This window comes from Bos indicus, chromosome 23 (assembly GCF_029378745.1).
Source record: "Bos indicus isolate NIAB-ARS_2022 breed Sahiwal x Tharparkar chromosome 23, NIAB-ARS_B.indTharparkar_mat_pri_1.0, whole genome shotgun sequence".
Classification (NCBI taxonomy): domain Eukaryota; kingdom Metazoa; phylum Chordata; class Mammalia; order Artiodactyla; family Bovidae; genus Bos; species Bos indicus.
The window spans coordinates 41731097-41749265 of NC_091782.1; the positions used below are offsets into that span (position 1 = coordinate 41731097).

The window sequence follows — 18169 nt, forward strand, 5'->3', positions numbered from 1 at the left end:
CTGTCCTTTGTAATGTGTGTGTTAACCTTAGAGACCTGTTTTCCTTGTGTGCTGTTTGAGAACCAAAATGCATGTCCTTTGTGTTTATTTTTTTCCTACCAGAGAGATGATGAGGATGGTGATGATATGGATAGTTATCAGGTATTACTGTTGCTGTCAATCCTGTGGCATGGGGCACAGCTGCTGCTAATTGCCAGCATCCGCAAAGCCGAGGGCAGGGAGGAGGAAGGGCCATAGAGCAAGAATATGCCGTTTTCACTCGCTTTTGATTTGCTTTCAGCGTAATCAGGGACACAGTCCTGTTTCTACAGATTTCCCCATCAGTTCAAAATGTATCTGCAGATAGTTCATTTTGCCATGCCATCTCGAACTGCTAGCTTGTAAAGCCTTTCTAAACAAGACCACAATCTCTGTATTAAATTGATCTTAAGAACTGTAGTTATCCATCCATAATCTTTAAATAGACCTGTGTTTCCTATGTGAACCTGCAGTTAGCACCTTACATCCGAGCGAGTTACATTGTTCTAACATGCGATTTGATTTTTAAAGATTTTTGCCAGACAGAAAAACTGGAGACATTTTAAGCACATGGTTTTGTTTAGCCAGTTTTCTTCTTTCTGTAAAGCCAAACTTAGTTATTCATAACCTGGAGAACTTACCTCTCAGCCTTAAATCTTTCTGGAAATCTAGAGGAAAAAGTGCACAGGTGAAGTAGCGCTGACCATCCTGCAGTCAGTGGAATGTGGGATTACAGTAATGGTCAAGGTGACGAACCAAGATGAAGCTTTCTGGGTTGGTTCCCAGTCTCTGTACTGATTCTCTACATAAATGTCAAGAGCATGTTTTCTGGTGTGCCTTCCTCTAAGTAAAGTGTGGATCCGTCATAGGGGACACCTCAGAAGTCCTCAGGTGTCTGCTCTTAATGGACCATCTTATGGGTTAGACTGGAATTAGGCAGTCAAAGCCTTCTGAATAGGGTTGGTAGGTGTCTTTCCTGCCTCGTAGCTTTACTGAGAAAGAAAACAAACAAGTAAAAACAAATCTTAGGGTAAATACCAGTCTCCCCTTGAATCTAGCAACGCCATTAACTAACGTCCCGTGGCTGGCTGTGCACTTCCTGCCCCGTGGTTCACAGTCAGGTCCAGCATCCGCTTCCGGGATTTCTCAGCATGGCTGACTGCATGTTGGCTTTTTGCATGGGGCATTTTTGGTTAGCCTCATGGTAGCAGTTAGAGGTAAGATCTTTGCAGCAAGTGCGAGAGGTTCTCCGCTGATCTATTCTCTGCCTTTCAGAAAATACATGTTACCCAAGCCATTGAGCTATGAATGGTGAAAATGTGATTCTCCATTTGCTGTTTTGAAACTGGGGGTCTGTTTCTGGTGCCCTTCCTCTTAGAATCACAAACCTCTTCAAACAAACAGCTACAACTTAAATACATAGATGCACATATTGTATAACAGCTGGTATAGTTGGAGCTTCTCTTGCTTTTAAGTATAATTATCCTTTCGGAAGTCCAGGGGCTCTGATTTTCTGAAAATCAGGATCCTCAATCAGCATGCAGGGTTCCTAAGGCTTCTGTGCTTTCTTGCATATTAATCACACGGCAACGTTTAATGGCCTTTCCTAATGAAAAGATTCCTAATCAATTGAAACACCTTTTGTTAAAAAAAAAAGAAAGAGTTATCTGTGCACTTTACAGGAAAATGTTTTCCCTTCCTGATGCCAGGAAGAAGACTTAAACTGCGTGAGAGAGAGGTGGTCGGATGCCCTCATTAAACGGCGAGAATACCTAGACGAACAGATTAAAAAAGTCAGCAACAAAAAAGGTACATGAGATGTAACTCTTGGCTGGGAGTTGCCTTTCCGTTGGATAGTGGGGGTAGGCTGTTTTCCTCCCTTAGCTACACAACAGTATCTCAGATTTTTGACCCTGTTACAATTATAGATATTAGTGAATTGTTGTTGTGCAAGGTTGGTTTAAACAGGCCTTAAATTTGAAAGTAGTAAGTTTCATTACTTGAGTGGACTATGACATTAAATGTTAAATTCAGTTTTCATTTTGATGAATGCAAATGCCATCAATATCAACATGTCCATATGAGGTATTCCAGGCCCAGATCCTAGAACTGCAGTGAAAGGGTCACTTTTGAACCCACGACACGTGGCAGGTGGGCCTCGGCTACCACTGGTCGGAAACCATGTGCTCAGCTTGTTGAGGGTAGCCAGAAGTCAGCTCTGCAGCTCTGCTTACCACTACCCAACCTCCAGGATTCCATTTGCTTCCAACGGCAACAGCCATTCGGATTCTAGAGCAGAAATGTGCTCTTAAAACGCCAGTTTCTCATCCAGATTGTGTGCTTCACTCAGTGTGGTTGATTCTCCACCAAAGGACATGTCCTTGAATGTGAGTCCACTTCACACAGAACGCAGCGAAAATCCTCTCTCCGTAAAACAGCTTGGTGTCAGTTTTTGTATGCGCTCAGCCTGCTAATGAAAGCCCACTTTGGATTTCCCTGGTGGTCCAGTGGTTAAGAGTCTGCCTACCAATGCAGGGGATGCCAGTTCAGTCCCTGGCCTGGGAAGATCCCACATACCATGGAGCAGCTAAGCCTGTGCACCACAGCTACTGAGTCTGTGCCCTAAAGCCCAGGAGCTGCAAGGACTGAAACCCGAGCTCCCTAGAGCGTATGCTCTGCACCAAGAGAAGCCACTGCATGAGAAGCCTGCGCACTGCAACTAGAGAAAGCCCGAGCACAGCAATGAAGGCGCATCACAGCCAAATATAGATAAATTAATTTTTTCAAAAAATGATAAAGTGCTGGGAGTTAGAACTTCAACATATCTTTAAAAAACAAACTCACTCCAGAGTTAAATTAGGCTAAGAGGATTGCAAAATAGATCAAATAAAATCCCTTGCATTACAAGTATGAAGGAGAATAAGTTCATTTTGCAGAGTGCAGGAGACCATGTTTAATCCTCTGTAAAATGACGTGTGGTTTCGTAAAGCAGTGCCCTCTCCATTATTGCACTGGATCCTTCTGACAGGTGCATGATATCTACATGACTTGTAGGATCCCTATTTGACAAAGTAGGAAATGAAGACCCATCTGTGGAATAACTTTCCCAAATGACAGAACTCTTATAAAAACCCGAGTCTTCTCATTCCTGTTCCACTGCTCTTTCCATTCTTCCTAGCTTAGGCTCTGCTAGTCCGGTGTTCTAGCCCCCATGAGCTGCTCAGGCTTAAACTTCAGAGCCTCAGATCCTTTTTTTTGCGGGGGAGGACATCACGGATGGTTAAGCCACTCCTGGATACCACCCAGTGCAAACCGATTTAAATTTAGAAATCGTCTCTCCTCCCCCTTGGTGCTCATGCCCCTGTTTTGCCCGCAGAGAAGACGGAGGATGACGTGGAGCGGGAAGCCCGGCTGGTGGAGCAGTGGGTGGGGCTGACGGAGGAGAGGAACGCTGTGCTGGTGCCTGCGCCGGGCAGCGGGATCCCCGGGGCGCCTGCCGACTGGTGAGACCCCTCTCCTGTGGTGGCCTGGGGCGGGTCAGGCGAGTGACCTGCTGAGATTGTCACAGAAAATGTTAAGTACTACAAGCTGCCCAGGGAAGGGCCGCCCAGCCCCAGTGCTCCCGTCCCTCTTGTCCTTGCCTGCTGCAACCACTGTCCTCTCTCAGGAAGCCAGAGATCAGTTATCACTGGCCAGGAATCAGATACCATGCTCCTCAGTTCCCCGGAATGAGCACCTCGGACACAACTTCCTGATCTCCAGAAATTCTCATTGTTGTTCAGTCGCTCAGTCATGTCCGACTCTTTGTGACCCTATGGACTGCAGCACACCAGGCTTCCCTGTCCTTCACCATCTCCTGGAGCTTGCTCAAACTCATGTCCATTGAGTTGGTGATGCTATCCAATCTCAGCCTCTGTCATCCCCTTCTCCTCCTTCAATCTTTCCCATCAGCAGGGTCTTTTCTAATGAGTCAGTTCTTCACACTAGGTGGCCAAAGTATTGGAGCTTCAGCTTAAGCATCAGTCCTTCCAATGAATATTTGGGACTGATTTCCTTTAGGATAGACTGGTTGGATCTCCTTGTAGTCCAAGGGACTCTCAAGAGTCTTCTCCAACACCACAGTTCAAAAGCATCAGTTCTTCGGTGCTCAGCCTTCTTTATGGTCCAGCTCTCATATCCATACATGATTACTAGAACAACCATAGCTTTGATTAGATGGACCTTTGTCAACAAAGTAGTGTCTCTGCTTTTTAATACACTGTCTAGGTTTGTCTTAGCTTTTCTTCCAAGGAGCAAGTGCCTTGTAATTTCACGACTGCAGTCAAGAAATTCTCATATCTTGACTTAAAAGAAGGGTGCTTCTTGAGCATACTTGAAAAGGGCAGAAATGTCTTCTTTTTTGTCTTCATGCCTATTTAGTTTGGTCACTAGCATAGAGTCAACACTTAAGCACTGATTTTCTATCAGTCCTGATGCTCAAAAGAAGCTAGGCAAATCAATCCAGCTTTCTGTACCACCTCCAAAATAGTGACTTCTCTTCTTTCCATCACTAGAATTATTCTCAGAAAGACAAAATAATCTTTGTTTCAATTAATTACATGTAATTCATATAACTGGTAGTTCTCTATAGAAATCACACAAATCCCATGATTTGTGTTAAATAAGGATGATAAGAATTGTGAGAAGGTTTCATTTGTAAGAGCTGTATCTGTCTCCACAATGATTCTCTTCTGCTTCCCTGCCTCTGTGATGTTTAGTTATTTAACAAGGGGCAAAACCCATATTTTGTTATGATGAAATATTGTTATTAAATTTAGGATCCCACCACCTGGAATGGAAACCCACATACCGGTTCTCTTCCTTGATTTGAACGGTAAGTAGACACCTATTGTTCCGAGGCTTGTCACCCTGAATGAGGTTTGCAATCTAGTCAAACCCACAGCACTTTAGCCCTTAAATGACTTGTCTGATCACTCACATGCCTTATCGAGGTAACAACCAAATGTATAAAACCATGACATATAGAATCACTGAAAGACAGATGTAGAAATTTATTCTTCAAAAAAGAACACTCGAGAGATTGAGAGCTGCATACAAAAACTGCAGTTGAGTTATTGCTGGGAAACAGTAACAGACATGGAAATTACATGAGAAAGTCATCACCCTTACAGTTCTGAATCCTTCTATGTTGCCGGTGCTCTGGAATCTGCATTTCTGACTGGTTCCCTTTGCTCCCCACCGCCAATGGTGGTGTTCCTAGACCGTGATGATTTGTAACCCTACATGAAGGGCTGTCCGTTATTATAGCATCTAGATTGAACCTGGGTGAACCTGGGACAAGTGTTTTCAATGTGTTTTAGCTGCAAAATCTATTTTCAATATGAACTCGTGAATGGAACCCCACGTGTGGAATATGAGAGTGGAGCTGCTGAGTTTAGGGATAGGCAGGCCCTTCTGCAGGGCCCTTGGGATTCTCAAAGCACAGCCTAAGAACCTCTCTTCTGGAGGGAAGACCAGTAACCGATGAAGACGTGGGAGGTTGGCTTTGTCTCTTTTAAAAAAAATGCGGGCAATTTTTTTAAAAGCCTAGAAGTAGACTGTTACTTCACGAAGCAGTGAGTTCCCCATTACTGGAGGTTCCCCATTATACAAGGAAAGGCTGAATAACTGTATCCAGAGATCTGTAAAGAGTGAATCCTACACTGGGTAGGGCATTGGAGAGGATGGCCGTCAAAGTTCTCCCAAATGCATAGAACTTTATTGCTAAGTTGGTAATTTAACCAAACAAATCTCTGCTGCTGATGCTGCTAAGTCGCTTCAGTCGTGTCTGACTCTGTGTGACCCCATAGACGGCAGCCCACCAGGCTCCCCCGTCCCTAGGATTCTCCAGGCAAGAACACTGGAGTGGGTTGCCATTTCCCCCTCCAATGCATGAAAGTGAAAAGTCAAAGTGAAGTTGCTCAGTCGTGTCCAACTCTTAGCAACCCCATGGACTGCAGCCTACCAGGCTCCTCCATCCATGGGATTTTCCAGGCAAGAGTACTGGAGTGGGTTGCCATTTCCTTCTCCAACAAATCTCTAATTTAGTGTAAATTACATAAGTAGGACCATAAACTTAACACTAGGTTATGAGAGGAATTGACATCAGAAAGCAGTACAATTGTAAGGTATGTTTACGTAGTAAAAATGTTTGTTTCCGGGACTACATATGGTATATATTCAGTCCATTTTATAGAAGAGTCTCAAAGACACCCTTTTGGCTCCCACAGTTATTTCTGTAAAAGATAGAAACTGTTGTGGGCACTGGAATCACTGTTTTAACTGCAGAATAAGGGATGAAAAAAATAAATAGCATTACCTATAAACTTCATCAGTAAAAAGCATATTTAAAATTTTGGGGTGCTTGCTTAAAAGAAATCTGATCTTTCCCCCACTTTTGTATCTGTTCCCTGGACTTCGTCAGCGGATGACCTCAGTGCCAATGAGCAGCTCGTGGGCCCCCACGCATCAGGCGTGAACTCCATCCTCCCCAAGGAGCACGGCAGCCAGTTTTTCTACCTGCCCATCATAAAGCACAGTGACGAGGAGGTAATGGGCCTTAAAGAGTCTCTTAAAGGGCTTCAGATTAATGCACATGCCTGTGGGCCTGTCTGCCCATTAAGCTGCTGTGGTCTGGGCTTTTGGAGAAGTGGACGGGGAACTTTAAAAAATAGAATATATGTGTTATCCAAAAGGTGAGGGAAAGCATCTGTGATTCAATAGAGTTGTGTGTGGTTTTCTAGCTCAAGATGTAAAACTGCTACAGCTGAGCTGTTTTATTTCCATGTCCCCCTCCTTCCTGGGTCCCTAGGTTTCAGCCACAGCCTCCTGGGACTCCTCGGTGCATGATTCCGTTCACTTGAACAGGGTCACCCCGCAGAATGAGAGGATCTACCTGATAGTGAAGACCACAGTCCAGCTCAGCCACCCGGCCGCTATGGAGCTGGTCTTACGAAAACGGATTGCAGCCAACATTTACAACAAACAGGTAGTCACGGGGCCTGATTCTGCCGTTGCGTGTTGTTGTTTAGTCGCTCAATCGTGTCCAACTCTGCAAGCCCATGGACTGTAGCCCGCCAGGCTCCCCTGCCCATGGGATTCTCCAGGCAAGAACACTGGAGCGGGTTGCCATTCCCTTCTCCAATGCGTGAAAGTGAAGTCGCTCAGTCGTGTCTGACTCTTAGTGACCCTACAGACTGTAGCCTGCCAGGCTCCTCTGCCCATGGGATTTTCCAGGCAAGAATTACTGGAGGGGGTTGCCATTTCCTCTTCCAGGGGATCTTCCTGGCCCAGGGATGGAGCAGCATCTCTTACGTCTCCTGCATTGCAGGCAGATTCTTTACTGACAGCTCCCTGGTAGTTCAGCTGGTAAAGAATCCGCCTGCAGTGCAGGAGGCCCTGGTTGGATTTCTGGGTTGGGAAGATCTGCTGGAGAAGGGAAAGGCTACGCTCCAGTATTCTTGAGATTCCCTGTTGGCTCAGCTGGTAAAGAATCCGCCTGCAGTGCAGGAGGCCCTGGTTCGATTCCTGGGTCGGGAAGATCTGCTGGAGAAGGGGAAGGCTACGCTCCAGTATTCTTGAGATTCCCTGTTGGCTCAGCTGGTAAAGAATCCGCCTGCAATGTGGGAGACCTGGGTTTGATCCCTGGGTTGGGAAGATCCCCTGGAGAAGGGAAAGGCTACCTACTCCAGTATTCTGAGCTGGAGAATTCCATGGACTGTATAGTCCATGGGGTCACAAAGAGTCGGACACGACGGAGCGACTGTCACTTCACTTTACCACTAGCGCCACCTTTGTATGAGCACTAAGTTTCTTGCTCCTTGCTATCACAAAGTGGTGTTTGGGGTGTTAATTCAGTGGCCGTGCAAGTCGCTACCAGGTTATAATCTGATTCTCATTTATCTAAGATGACAGGGTCTGAGGATAGCAGAACTAAATGTCATCCAGCAAAGAACTCTTCCACCTTGACCAGTTTGAGACCCATAATCCTAGGAGGCAGTGAACTTATGATATTTCTCTGTTTGAAAAAGGTTAAGTGCCTGGCTTAAGCAGGTTAATGACAAAACCAGGACAAAGGCAGGCTGCATGCAAGTCCGTCTCCTAACGCCTCCCTGGATCTCATCTCAGAGGCACTGTCAGCAGAACAGATGCTCTGAGCTGACTTCTGATGCTGCCAGGATGGACTGATTAAACCCTGACAGCATCAAGAAGAAAGATAGCAGATGGGATGGAAAAGAGAAGCAGTGAATCCCAGATTTCTCCTAAGAAACTTTTCCAAATGTACTTTTTCCCCTGGACTTTTTCCCCTGGAGTAAAAGCTAGGAATCTCTTTTCTTGAAGAAAATGTACAGCATAAAAATCACTTTCAGGTTTTTTTTTTAAACAGTGGTAAAATTTGTTGATAGGCAATGTTAATTATATATCATGATGGTGTATAGTATGTTAATGTATAACCTGGGCTTCCCAGGTGGCTCAGTGGTAAAGAATTGGCCTGCCAGTGTAGGAGACACAAAAGACCTGGGGTCCATCCCTGGATGGGGAAGATCCCCTGGAGTAGGAATTGGTAACCCACTTCAGTATTCTTGCCTAGAGAATCCCATAGACAGAAGAGCCTGGCGGGCTAAAGTCCATGGGGTCGCAAAGAGTCTGACACAACTGAGCGACTAAATACACACACGGTAAAGAGAAGCAACCACAGAAAGCCCTGGCTGGACTGCAGATTCTGTCATCTAATCCCCAGATTTAATAGCTGGATGTTACTGTCCTTCAGGATTGAGGACAAAGATTTTTCCATTCAGTGTTCTTCTGTTTTATTGTGTAGTGTATATGTATCAAAAATATAGTCATTGGTTTTTTTATGTAATTTATATAATACTAAATAGCTTGTATTTTCCACATTGCTTAATTCAACTTTCCTTTTCTACCAGAGTTTCACCCAGAGTTTGAAGAGGAGAATATCACTGAAGAATATATTTTATTCCTGTGGTGTAACCTATGAAATAGTATCCAACATACCAAAGGTAAAAGCACGTATTACTTTTTTGAAATGTCAGAATCTGAGTATTGGAGAAGGAGTTAGGTCTCAAAACTTTTAAACCATTTTCTCACCACAGTTTTGAGAGAAATATTGTTCACGTAACAGTAAGTGTCTGCTTGTCTCCTTAGGCAACAGAGGAGATTGAGGACCGGGAGACGCTGGCTCTCATGGCTGCAAGGAGTGAGAATGAAGGCACGTCGGATGGGGAGACGTACATCGAGAAGTACACGCGGGGCGTGCTGCAGGTGGAGAACATTCTGAGCCTGGAACGACTCCGGCAGGCAAGTAACTGCAGGGTCTGGACGGGAGGGTGAGATCACCAGCAAGTGAAAACTGATGGTGCTAGTTGCTCAGTCCTGTCCAACTCTTTGCAACCCCGTGGACTGTAGCCCACCAGGCTCCTCTGTCCGTGGGATTCTCCAGACAAGAATACTGGAGTGGGTTGCCATGCCCTCCTCCAGGGGACCTTCCCAACCCAGGGATCGAACCCTGGTCTCCTGTATTGCAGGCAGATTCTGTACCATCTGACAGATCACCAGCCTTCACCCCAAATGGATAAAGATGAACTTACTTACCAACACACCTTCTCTCTCAACCCAGGAGAGAAGGAAGACTTGAGTAGCCATCTCATTAGACAAAATAGTTACTTTGACAAAAGAGTGACACAAATTCAGACGAGTGCATTTTACTGAACCCTCCTAGGGAAGCCCCATTATTTCATCTTCAAGATGGATGATGGGGGGAGTTGCACAGCAATGGGAATGTCCTTTGTGCCGCTGAACTGTGCAGTTAAATATGGGTAAGGTAGTATGTTGTATATTATGTGACTGTACCATAAAGAAATTCTAAAAATAAATAAGTAACCCTGCAAGGTAAATGCTGTCATCATTTCCATTTGTAAATGAGAAAATTGAGGCTGACAGCTGTGAGCCACCTCGCCCAAGGGCACCCAGCTAAGAATCGGTACAAAGTCAGATATAAACCCAGGACGCTTGACTCTGAAGTCCACATCCTTAACCACATTCTCTCTCTCTCCCTAGTGTTTGGACCAAGGTTAACCTCTGTGGCAAGATATTGCCAGGTGAAAATAATCCACTAGGTCATGAAACTCCAGAGGAGGTGTCACCCGATAGAGGCAGTAGAAGTTATGAAAAGGGTGCTTTGAGCAAAAAGAGGATCAAGATTGGCATCTCTCAGAAAAATCTTCCTTTAGTGGAAGTCCCACCCAAACTGTGGCAGAGTGAAACACAAGCAGCATGAAAGTTGATTGTAGTTTCACAAGTAACATATATAGTTAGTGGTATTTCATCCGTGTTTCCTCTACGCACCTATATGTAAAGCTACAACATAAAATACCTTTAGTTCATCAGTCTTCCTGGTTTTATTTATGAAAAATATTTTTCATAAATTAAGCAAAAAAAAAAAAAATTAGTGAAAACAATAAGATTCCAGTTTTATAAATACAGGGTGGGTAGGGCTGGTAATATAGGCTTGAAATGACATTTATTTCTATACTTTTGAAATCTTTCACAATAAACATATATTCCTTTTGTCATGGGAGGAAGAAAAATCAATGTCATTTTCAAATTTGCAGGCGGTGACGGTCAAAGAAGCACTTTCCACCAAAGCTCGGCACCTACGGCGAAGCCTCAGCACGCCCAACGTTCACAATGTGAGCTCACCCGTGGCGGGGCTGTCGTCCCAGTGACTCATCTCAGGGTTTGGGGTGTGGCGTGTCAGGGGAACCAGGTCAGGGTGTGTCGGCAGGGAGATTTACATTTGGCTCAGGTGTGGGCCTCCCAGGGTGCCAAGCCTGTTCTTCTGTTCTGGAGATGCCCACCAGAGGGCCATTACAAGTAACAGGACTGAGCTTCGTATGTGTGTATGTTGCCCAAAAGCTATTACAGGTAACAGGACTGAGCTTTTAGAGTGTGGTGTGTACGTGTCTGCGTTAGTTGCTCAGTTGTATCCGACTCTTCTGTGACCCCATGGACTGTAGCCCACCAGGCTCCTCTGTCCATGGGAATTCTCTAGGCAAGAATACTGGAGTGGATTGCCATTCCCTCCTGCAGGGGATCTTCCCAAGCCAGGGATCCAACCTGGCTTTTCCACATTTCAGGCAGATTCTTTACCATCTGAACCACCAGGGAAGCCCCAAGCTTTTAGTGGAATCTTGCAAATTTCTCCACATAGAGTGCATGTCCTTGGAAGAAGTTTCTTGGGATGTGCACTAAATGTTGGTTTAAAGATGGTGGGGTCAGAGGTCCCGTGCCAGCGCTTCTGAGTACTGCTCTCCACTGTTCCTGTACCTGCTTCTAGCTGCCCCAGGGATCTCACTGTCGGTGTGATAGGGCGCCAGGCACCTCCATGTAGACCCTCCCGTGGTGCCTGCTGTTCATGTTGATGACCTTCCTCAACAAATCATTTCAGCGAGGAAACCCAGTTGACAGACACTGTGTCTAGTGGAAGGTGGCACCGTCGTAGGAAGAAAGGACAGAGGAGTGCGTGGACCACTTCAAAGTAGCCTCCTTCTCGAAGCAGCAGAGAGTGAAAGACAGATCCTCTCAAGGAAAACTGATTTGCTTTCCCATTCTCAAGAATTGCCAGATAATGGTTACAAACACGATGAACATTTATTTAATATTTTTTGATCCTGCGTGACGTGTAGGATCTTAGTTTCTTGATGAGTGATTGAACCTGTGCCCTTGCATTGGCAGCGTGGAGTCTTAACCACTGGACCTCCAGGGAAGTCCCCTTGGTGAACATTCATGAAACTTGCCTTACAGTAGTCCGAAAAGCAAATCCCTATAGTCACTTTCAAACAGATCACTTTTTCTGACCACATTTCAGTTCTTTTAATGATGAGACTCATAAAGTTACAAATTGCAGGGGTGGGGGGGACACAGTTTCTAATTAATTTAGGCATCAAAGAAGAGATCATAATGGAAATTAGGATGTATTTAGAACTGAATGATAAAAAAAAAACCAATGATACATATACCAGTACTTGAGGGATGCAGTTAAAGAAGGAGTTCCTTAGCCCTGCTGCTTCTGCTAAGTAGCTTCAGTCATGTCCGACTCTGTGCGACCCCATAGACAGCAGCCCACCTGACTCCTCTGTTCCTGGGGTTCTCCATGCAAGAATATTAGATTGGGTTGCCATTTCCTTCTCCAACGCATGCATGGATGCTAAGTCACTTCAGTCATGTCCGACTCTGTGCAACCCTATGGACAGCAGCCCACCAGGCTCCTCTGTCCATGGGATTCTCTAGGCAAGAACACTGGAGTGGGTTGCCATTTCCTTCTCCATCTTTAGCCCTAATTTTCCTGTTATTTCATTTGTATTGCAGAATGCTAGATGGTAGAAAAAATGAGAGCACTATAGCTATTATTAGGGGGTAAAAAAGGAAAACTCATAAATTAAGAAAGACTTATGATGTATATCATCCAGTTGCAGTGGATGGTATGCTTTGATCCTGACTCAGAATTAGCTCTGATAGTGTTTATAGACATTTAACCACTACTGGGATATCTGATACTATTTAGGAATTGCTGAATCTTTTGAGATGCAATAATGGTATTATGGTTTCACAAAGAGAATAGGAATTCCTTATCTTCTAGAGAGTCATAGAGAAATATTTATGGATAAAAAATTTTAAGTTAGAAAAAGAAAATCTGAATACTTTTTAAAAGGTAATGATAAATATTACAGCACAATTATGATAAATTCAAATAAATAAGGAAATAATAAATATTAGGAGAAAGAATGAGGGGAAGGAGAAGGTCATACAACCTTCAACTGTATGTGTGATATTTTATTTGTTAGTTATGTTAAATGTATAAACCACACTGATGAAACCATTCATCTCTTACAGGTCTCTTCCAGTCGACCAGACCTTTCTGGCTTTGACGATGATGATAAGGTATGTGCCTGTGGGCATGGCCAGGTTATTAATGGGATCTAAGTCTGGAAATTTAGGTTATCTTGGTGTTTTTTAAATCTCTGAACTTCCCACCTTAACCTGATGCAGATCATTGTCTCCACGTGTCCATTTCCAAGTTCAAGTACTTGATGTGAAATTGCTATGCACTCTGAGGATTACAGTGTTACTTAGCATGATATGTTCCATATCAGGATCATTGCATACATAATCAAATAAATATGTGTTTATGGATCTAACTCTAAATGACTACATCCACCATAGCAAAATCAAAATTATTTCAAATGGGGAAAATTAGGAACTTGAAATTAAGGATATTGTACAGCATTATCTTATTTATATGTAAATTATTATTTTGGGGACTATAGATTCAGAAAATATCAAAACAGATTATGCCTTCAAGCATTTTAAAATCTAGTCCTTAGAGATGACATTTCCTGAGAAGCTGAAGTGAGATTAGCTAAGTGTATATGATAAAAAGGAGGTTTCCCCCTTTAGTATACCAATGTCTTTGCCAGCTTGGAAGTTTTACATATCAAGTATATACAGAGTAACCATACCACCTAATTTGCCTGGGGCAATCCAAGCTTATGCCTGCCACCTAGAAAAATTATCAGTGGAACTGTTTCACTCTCAGGTGTTGTAGGTTGATCTTTAAATTATCTGGTCATCTTGGGTACATAACAGATTTATAAAAGTGGAGCTTTAATGAGCCCTGTAGGGGTCCAAAAGAGGATTTCACTAAATCTGTAATGATTTTATTAAATCCTGAACAAATAGAATAAACTATCAACATTTCTTCACTTGGTTACGATAGCACTTGTCATATCATTCAGTACTTTTCTACATGTTAGATCTATTTTATAATTTAAAAAAAGAAGAGCACATACTGCCATAAAAAGAAATAGGAAAAAACTCCAATCAGGCTTCTTTTCTCATTTTAGAGGAACGTAATTACAGTTAACCCGTGTTTATACCTTGTAGGGTTGGCCAGAGAACCAGTTAGACATGTCTGACTACAGCCCGAGTTACCAGGATGTATCGTGTTATGGAACTTTGCCTAGGGATTCACCTCGAAGGAGTAAAGAAGGTAGTGGTGAGATTTTTTTCTGTGTTACCTGTTTATAATTTCTTAGGAAAGGCGTGGGGCGGGGGGTAAGGTTCTTTTCTAGATGGCTTTAATAAGACAGAAAGCTGAAATTCTAGTTTGCTAGATGATCCAAAAGTGTCTTCTTGGATAGAACATATCCTGCTCACTTATTTGATTTTCTTTTCTTTGTATCCATTATATCATCCAATTAATAATAGGCTTTTTGTGTAGCACTTATAGTTTTCAAGTCACATTTCATGTATCATTTCCTGATTTTGAAATCAGTTTTGAGACACATACAAATCTTATTATTACATTATGGTTAGATTTCATTCTTTACCAAAAGCATGTCCACTTCCATCATGGTTTTGTGCTCAAATCAAAGTACGTTTTTAAGAGAACATGTCTCTGACTCCTAAGGAAATTTAAAAAATGATACCAGAAATGAATTTGGTCAGTGACAACATTATTGCCTAAATATGTAATTTCCTAGTGCCCTGAAAGGAATAGCATTCTTAGAATTTGTCAGTCCGCTCTATTACCTTACCTACACCTTATATTTTACCTACTATGTTCCTTTGTACCAGTGAATTGAAGAGAAAAATATAGAAGGAGAAGTAGAGGCCCCAAAAAGTAAAAAATGAGTAAAAGCAAGAAACGAGGATTTGTCCTTCCTTAGTCACATGGGGCAGGGTGGCTTGAGGGAACAGTGGCTTGCGAGAGAACTTTAAAGTATTCAGTCACTGAGTTAAGATTGAGCCTCTCCTTGCCTTATGCAGGGACAGAAACCAAAAGATGCCAAGATCTTAAAATCCAGCTGTGAAAATGAGATATGTAGAAAATAAGCCAGTAAATCAGAAAGTGCCAAAATGCATTTACAGATAATACGGGCTCTGAGAATTCAGAGAAATAGAAAATCAGCGTGAGTTGAAATTGGTCTGTGAAGTGATGCTCAAGCTGGATCTTGACAAGAAGGTAGAAAATTTGGTTTCTGATTTTTTTGCTGCTGTCCAGGCCTATGACGATTCTTTTTAACTTTGTAGATACATCTCCATTCTTGCCGACCTGTTTTAATGCTCGACCAAATATAGCCATCACTCGGTATCTGAGGGCCACTGGTTCCCGGAGCCCCTGCATACAAGTCCCATAGTCAGTCCTCCGTAATCCTTGGAGGCAAAACCCTGAGGCTGTTGAGGGCCGACTGTACATTTAATGAAAAAAAATCCATGTGTGAGTGGACCCAAGCAGTTCAGACCCGCGATGTTCAAGGTCAACTGCATTCACACATTAATTCTTTTGTTCCGCCAGATATTCCTTCTGGCTCCGTCCCTGCCTCGCTCCCTGTGGGTTGGTTAAAGTGCTCTGTGCCTGTAAACCCGTGCCTTTTGTCTTCCCCAGGTTGTACATCAGAGAATCCTCATGCCTTAACAGTCAGCCCTTTCAAAGCATTCTCTCCTCAGCCACCAAAGTTTTTCAAGCCCCTAATGCCTGTAAAAGAGGAGCATAAGAAAAGGATAGCGCTTGAAGCAAGGCCTCTTCTAAGCCAGGAGGTAAATGCTTGACTTGTCTATACCGTGTACAATAGAATGGACACGCTGTGCCCTGCAGAAGTAACGCTTTGCATTAACACAGTCAGATGCCACAGGTTGGCATGTATGGGTTATCGCTCCATGGATCCTGTTCAGGAATAAATAACCTCTTTCTCAAGCACACAGGGTCATGGTAGAATTTCTTGTTTGTTGTTATTGCTATTATTTTCCTTGTGCTTATAGCTTTTTTCAGAGTATTTCAAATGAGAAAGAGGTGTTCCCTCGGTGTTTTGCCTATAGAAAAGGCTTTTTTTTTTAATGTGATAAATCCAGTTACACTGTTTGCATAGAATCTGTGTAGTCTTGGGAGATTTCATCAGTAGCTGACCTCAAGCCTGCAGAGCTGTTGGCTGCACTACTCACACGTAATACAAGGGTTTGCGTTGCTTTTCTAACATGCACGTACGTACTTAAGGTGTATCTCGGCCATCGCCGTCTCCTGTGTGATGCATCTGTGTGTCTTAACCTTTGCAGAGCATGTCTCCATCTCAGGCACATAATCCTGGCTGCATTGTGCCCTCGGGAAGCAATGGCAGCAGCATGCCAGTAGAACTCAATAGCAAACGTGAGAAGAAGATTGTAAGTCCTGGAACCATTTCTGTCCTATTGCCTGGTGGTGGGTTTAAGGCCCTTTCACAGACAATCATCCAAATACTTTAGAAGAAATTAAGAGATGTATTGAGTCTTGGCTTTTTTTTTTTTTTCTTCTTCTTACACATGTGACCATCAGTAATGAAATTTTGCATGAATGTGGCCGTGACCTGTGATTTTTCTGTGTTCCATTTACTGATTTATTATTATTTTGCTTAGTATAAATTTGCTTAGAAAGAAAAAGGCACCTTTAATGATTCTAGTCTTTCAAATGTGTGACAATAACTTGAACTAATATTGAATCTTTCTAATGAGCCTGTACACGTTGCCCAGATTCTGAAGTTAATCTACCTTGAGGAATTGCACTTACTTGGAGTAAGTAATCGTGCATTTAGGTGTGGGTGTGTGGTAGCTTTTCTTGTGTTGCCTGATGCTGTTGCCAAGATTATCCTGTAGTTTGTAGCTGCTCCGCCATCCATCGCTGGCCATCCCCATCAACTGGACCTCTCAGGTAGCCTCTTTACCTTTGCTGGCAAAATAGATTCCAGCTCTGTTGGTGTCAGTCTTGCTTTCAGGATGGCGTCTCTGTTTTTACCACGGGTAGGTTGAAACTCTACCTGAAAAACCTCATTCCCTAGCGCTCGGTTTTCACATTTCAAATTTGAGAAATGTTTTTTTAAAACACTACATACGAGGCACTGGAGATCATAAACGCTACCTTAATTTAAAAACGGAAGTGTATGTTCTGGGGCCTGGGGAGAATTCTCAGATTCTGTGTCTCAGCTTTCATTCTCCTGTGGTTTCCCAGGCTTTGAAAACGGGAGGCAGCTTGGAGCAGGAGGGGTCTGCTTGCTGCTCTCATCTGCATGTGATCGGCTCTGCAGGGTGGGCCCTGGCCTTCCCTGGCTATGCCATGTCAGATTCATTCCAGAGTGTCATCAGCGTGGGGTCTTTTGTTTGAACCTCTAGATTCTAGAAAATGCTGCTGATGCACATGGTGTGATGGTAACTAGAACCTCCCCCTGGATGTGCAGCAAGCCAGGCTCCTGCATGCTTGGAGCGCTCGGGGATCATGAGAAATGAGCTGCTCATTCCGCATGTCCATTGAGGAAAGAAGAAAAGGCACCATTGTCCCATTCCATCTCTCTCTCTCTTCCCCTCCCTAATCCCTGCTGGAGAAGAGCATGCACGCCGACAGCTGCTCCTTGTCTCCCCTGATGTTAGTGAGCTCTCCAGTCATGCACTTGACTTCCCCCTGCTTAATTGATAAGGGCTGCAGCATGGGCCAAGGAGAAGGCAATGGCACCCCACTCCAGCACTCTTGCCTGGAAAATCCCATGGGCGGAGGAGCCTGGTAGGCCGTAGTCCATGGGATCGCTAAGAGTCGGACACGACTGAATGACTTCACTTTGACTTTTCACTTTCATGCACTGGAGAAGGAAATGGCAACCCACTCCAGTGTTCTTGCCTGGAGAATCCCAGGGACGGGGGAGCCTGGTGGGCTGCTGTCTATGGGGTTGCACAGAGTCGGACACGACTGAAGCAACTTAGCAGCAGCAGTAGCAGCATGGGCCAAAGAGTGTGTGTGTGTGTGTGTGCTTAGTCACTCAGTTGTGTCTGACTCTTTGCAATGCCATAGACTGTAACCCAACAGGTTTCTCTGCCCATGGGATTCTCCAGGCAAGAATACTGGTGCAGGTTGCCATTTCCTTCTCCAGGGGATGTTCCCGACCGAGGGATCAAACCTGCATCTCCTGCATTGGCAGGTGGATTCTTTACCACTGTGCCACCTGGGAGGGCCCAGGTTAAAGGAACCAGGGTCTAATTTTGTTACTCCTTCAGTTCTCTGGCTGGCTGACTATCT

General features: G+C 43.9%; 1 protein-coding gene across 10 annotated transcripts in view; it reads left to right on the plus strand.

The window, feature by feature from the left end:
- KIF13A (kinesin family member 13A) overlaps positions 1-18169 on the plus strand; it is a 202824-nt gene that overhangs the window by 174937 nt on the left and 9718 nt on the right. For 2 of the 10 annotated variants that reach the window (XM_070778345.1, XM_070778349.1), the window contains 14 exons: positions 103-141; positions 1728-1827; positions 3395-3521; positions 4836-4891; positions 6482-6606; positions 6869-7045; positions 8985-9077; positions 9223-9375; positions 10689-10766; positions 12970-13017; positions 14020-14131; positions 15524-15675; positions 16189-16293; positions 16639-16680. In XM_070778345.1, coding sequence (XP_070634446.1) covers positions 103-141; positions 1728-1827; positions 3395-3521; positions 4836-4891; positions 6482-6606; positions 6869-7045; positions 8985-9077; positions 9223-9375; positions 10689-10766; positions 12970-13017; positions 14020-14131; positions 15524-15675; positions 16189-16293; positions 16639-16680 — 1407 coding nt within the window. The remainder of the gene's footprint in view (positions 1-102; positions 142-1727; positions 1828-3394; positions 3522-4835; positions 4892-6481; positions 6607-6868; positions 7046-8984; positions 9078-9222; positions 9376-10688; positions 10767-12969; positions 13018-14019; positions 14132-15523; positions 15676-16188; positions 16294-16638; positions 16681-18169) is intronic. The other 8 variants (XM_070778346.1, XM_070778347.1, XM_070778348.1 and 5 more) reach the window with 8 other exon arrangements.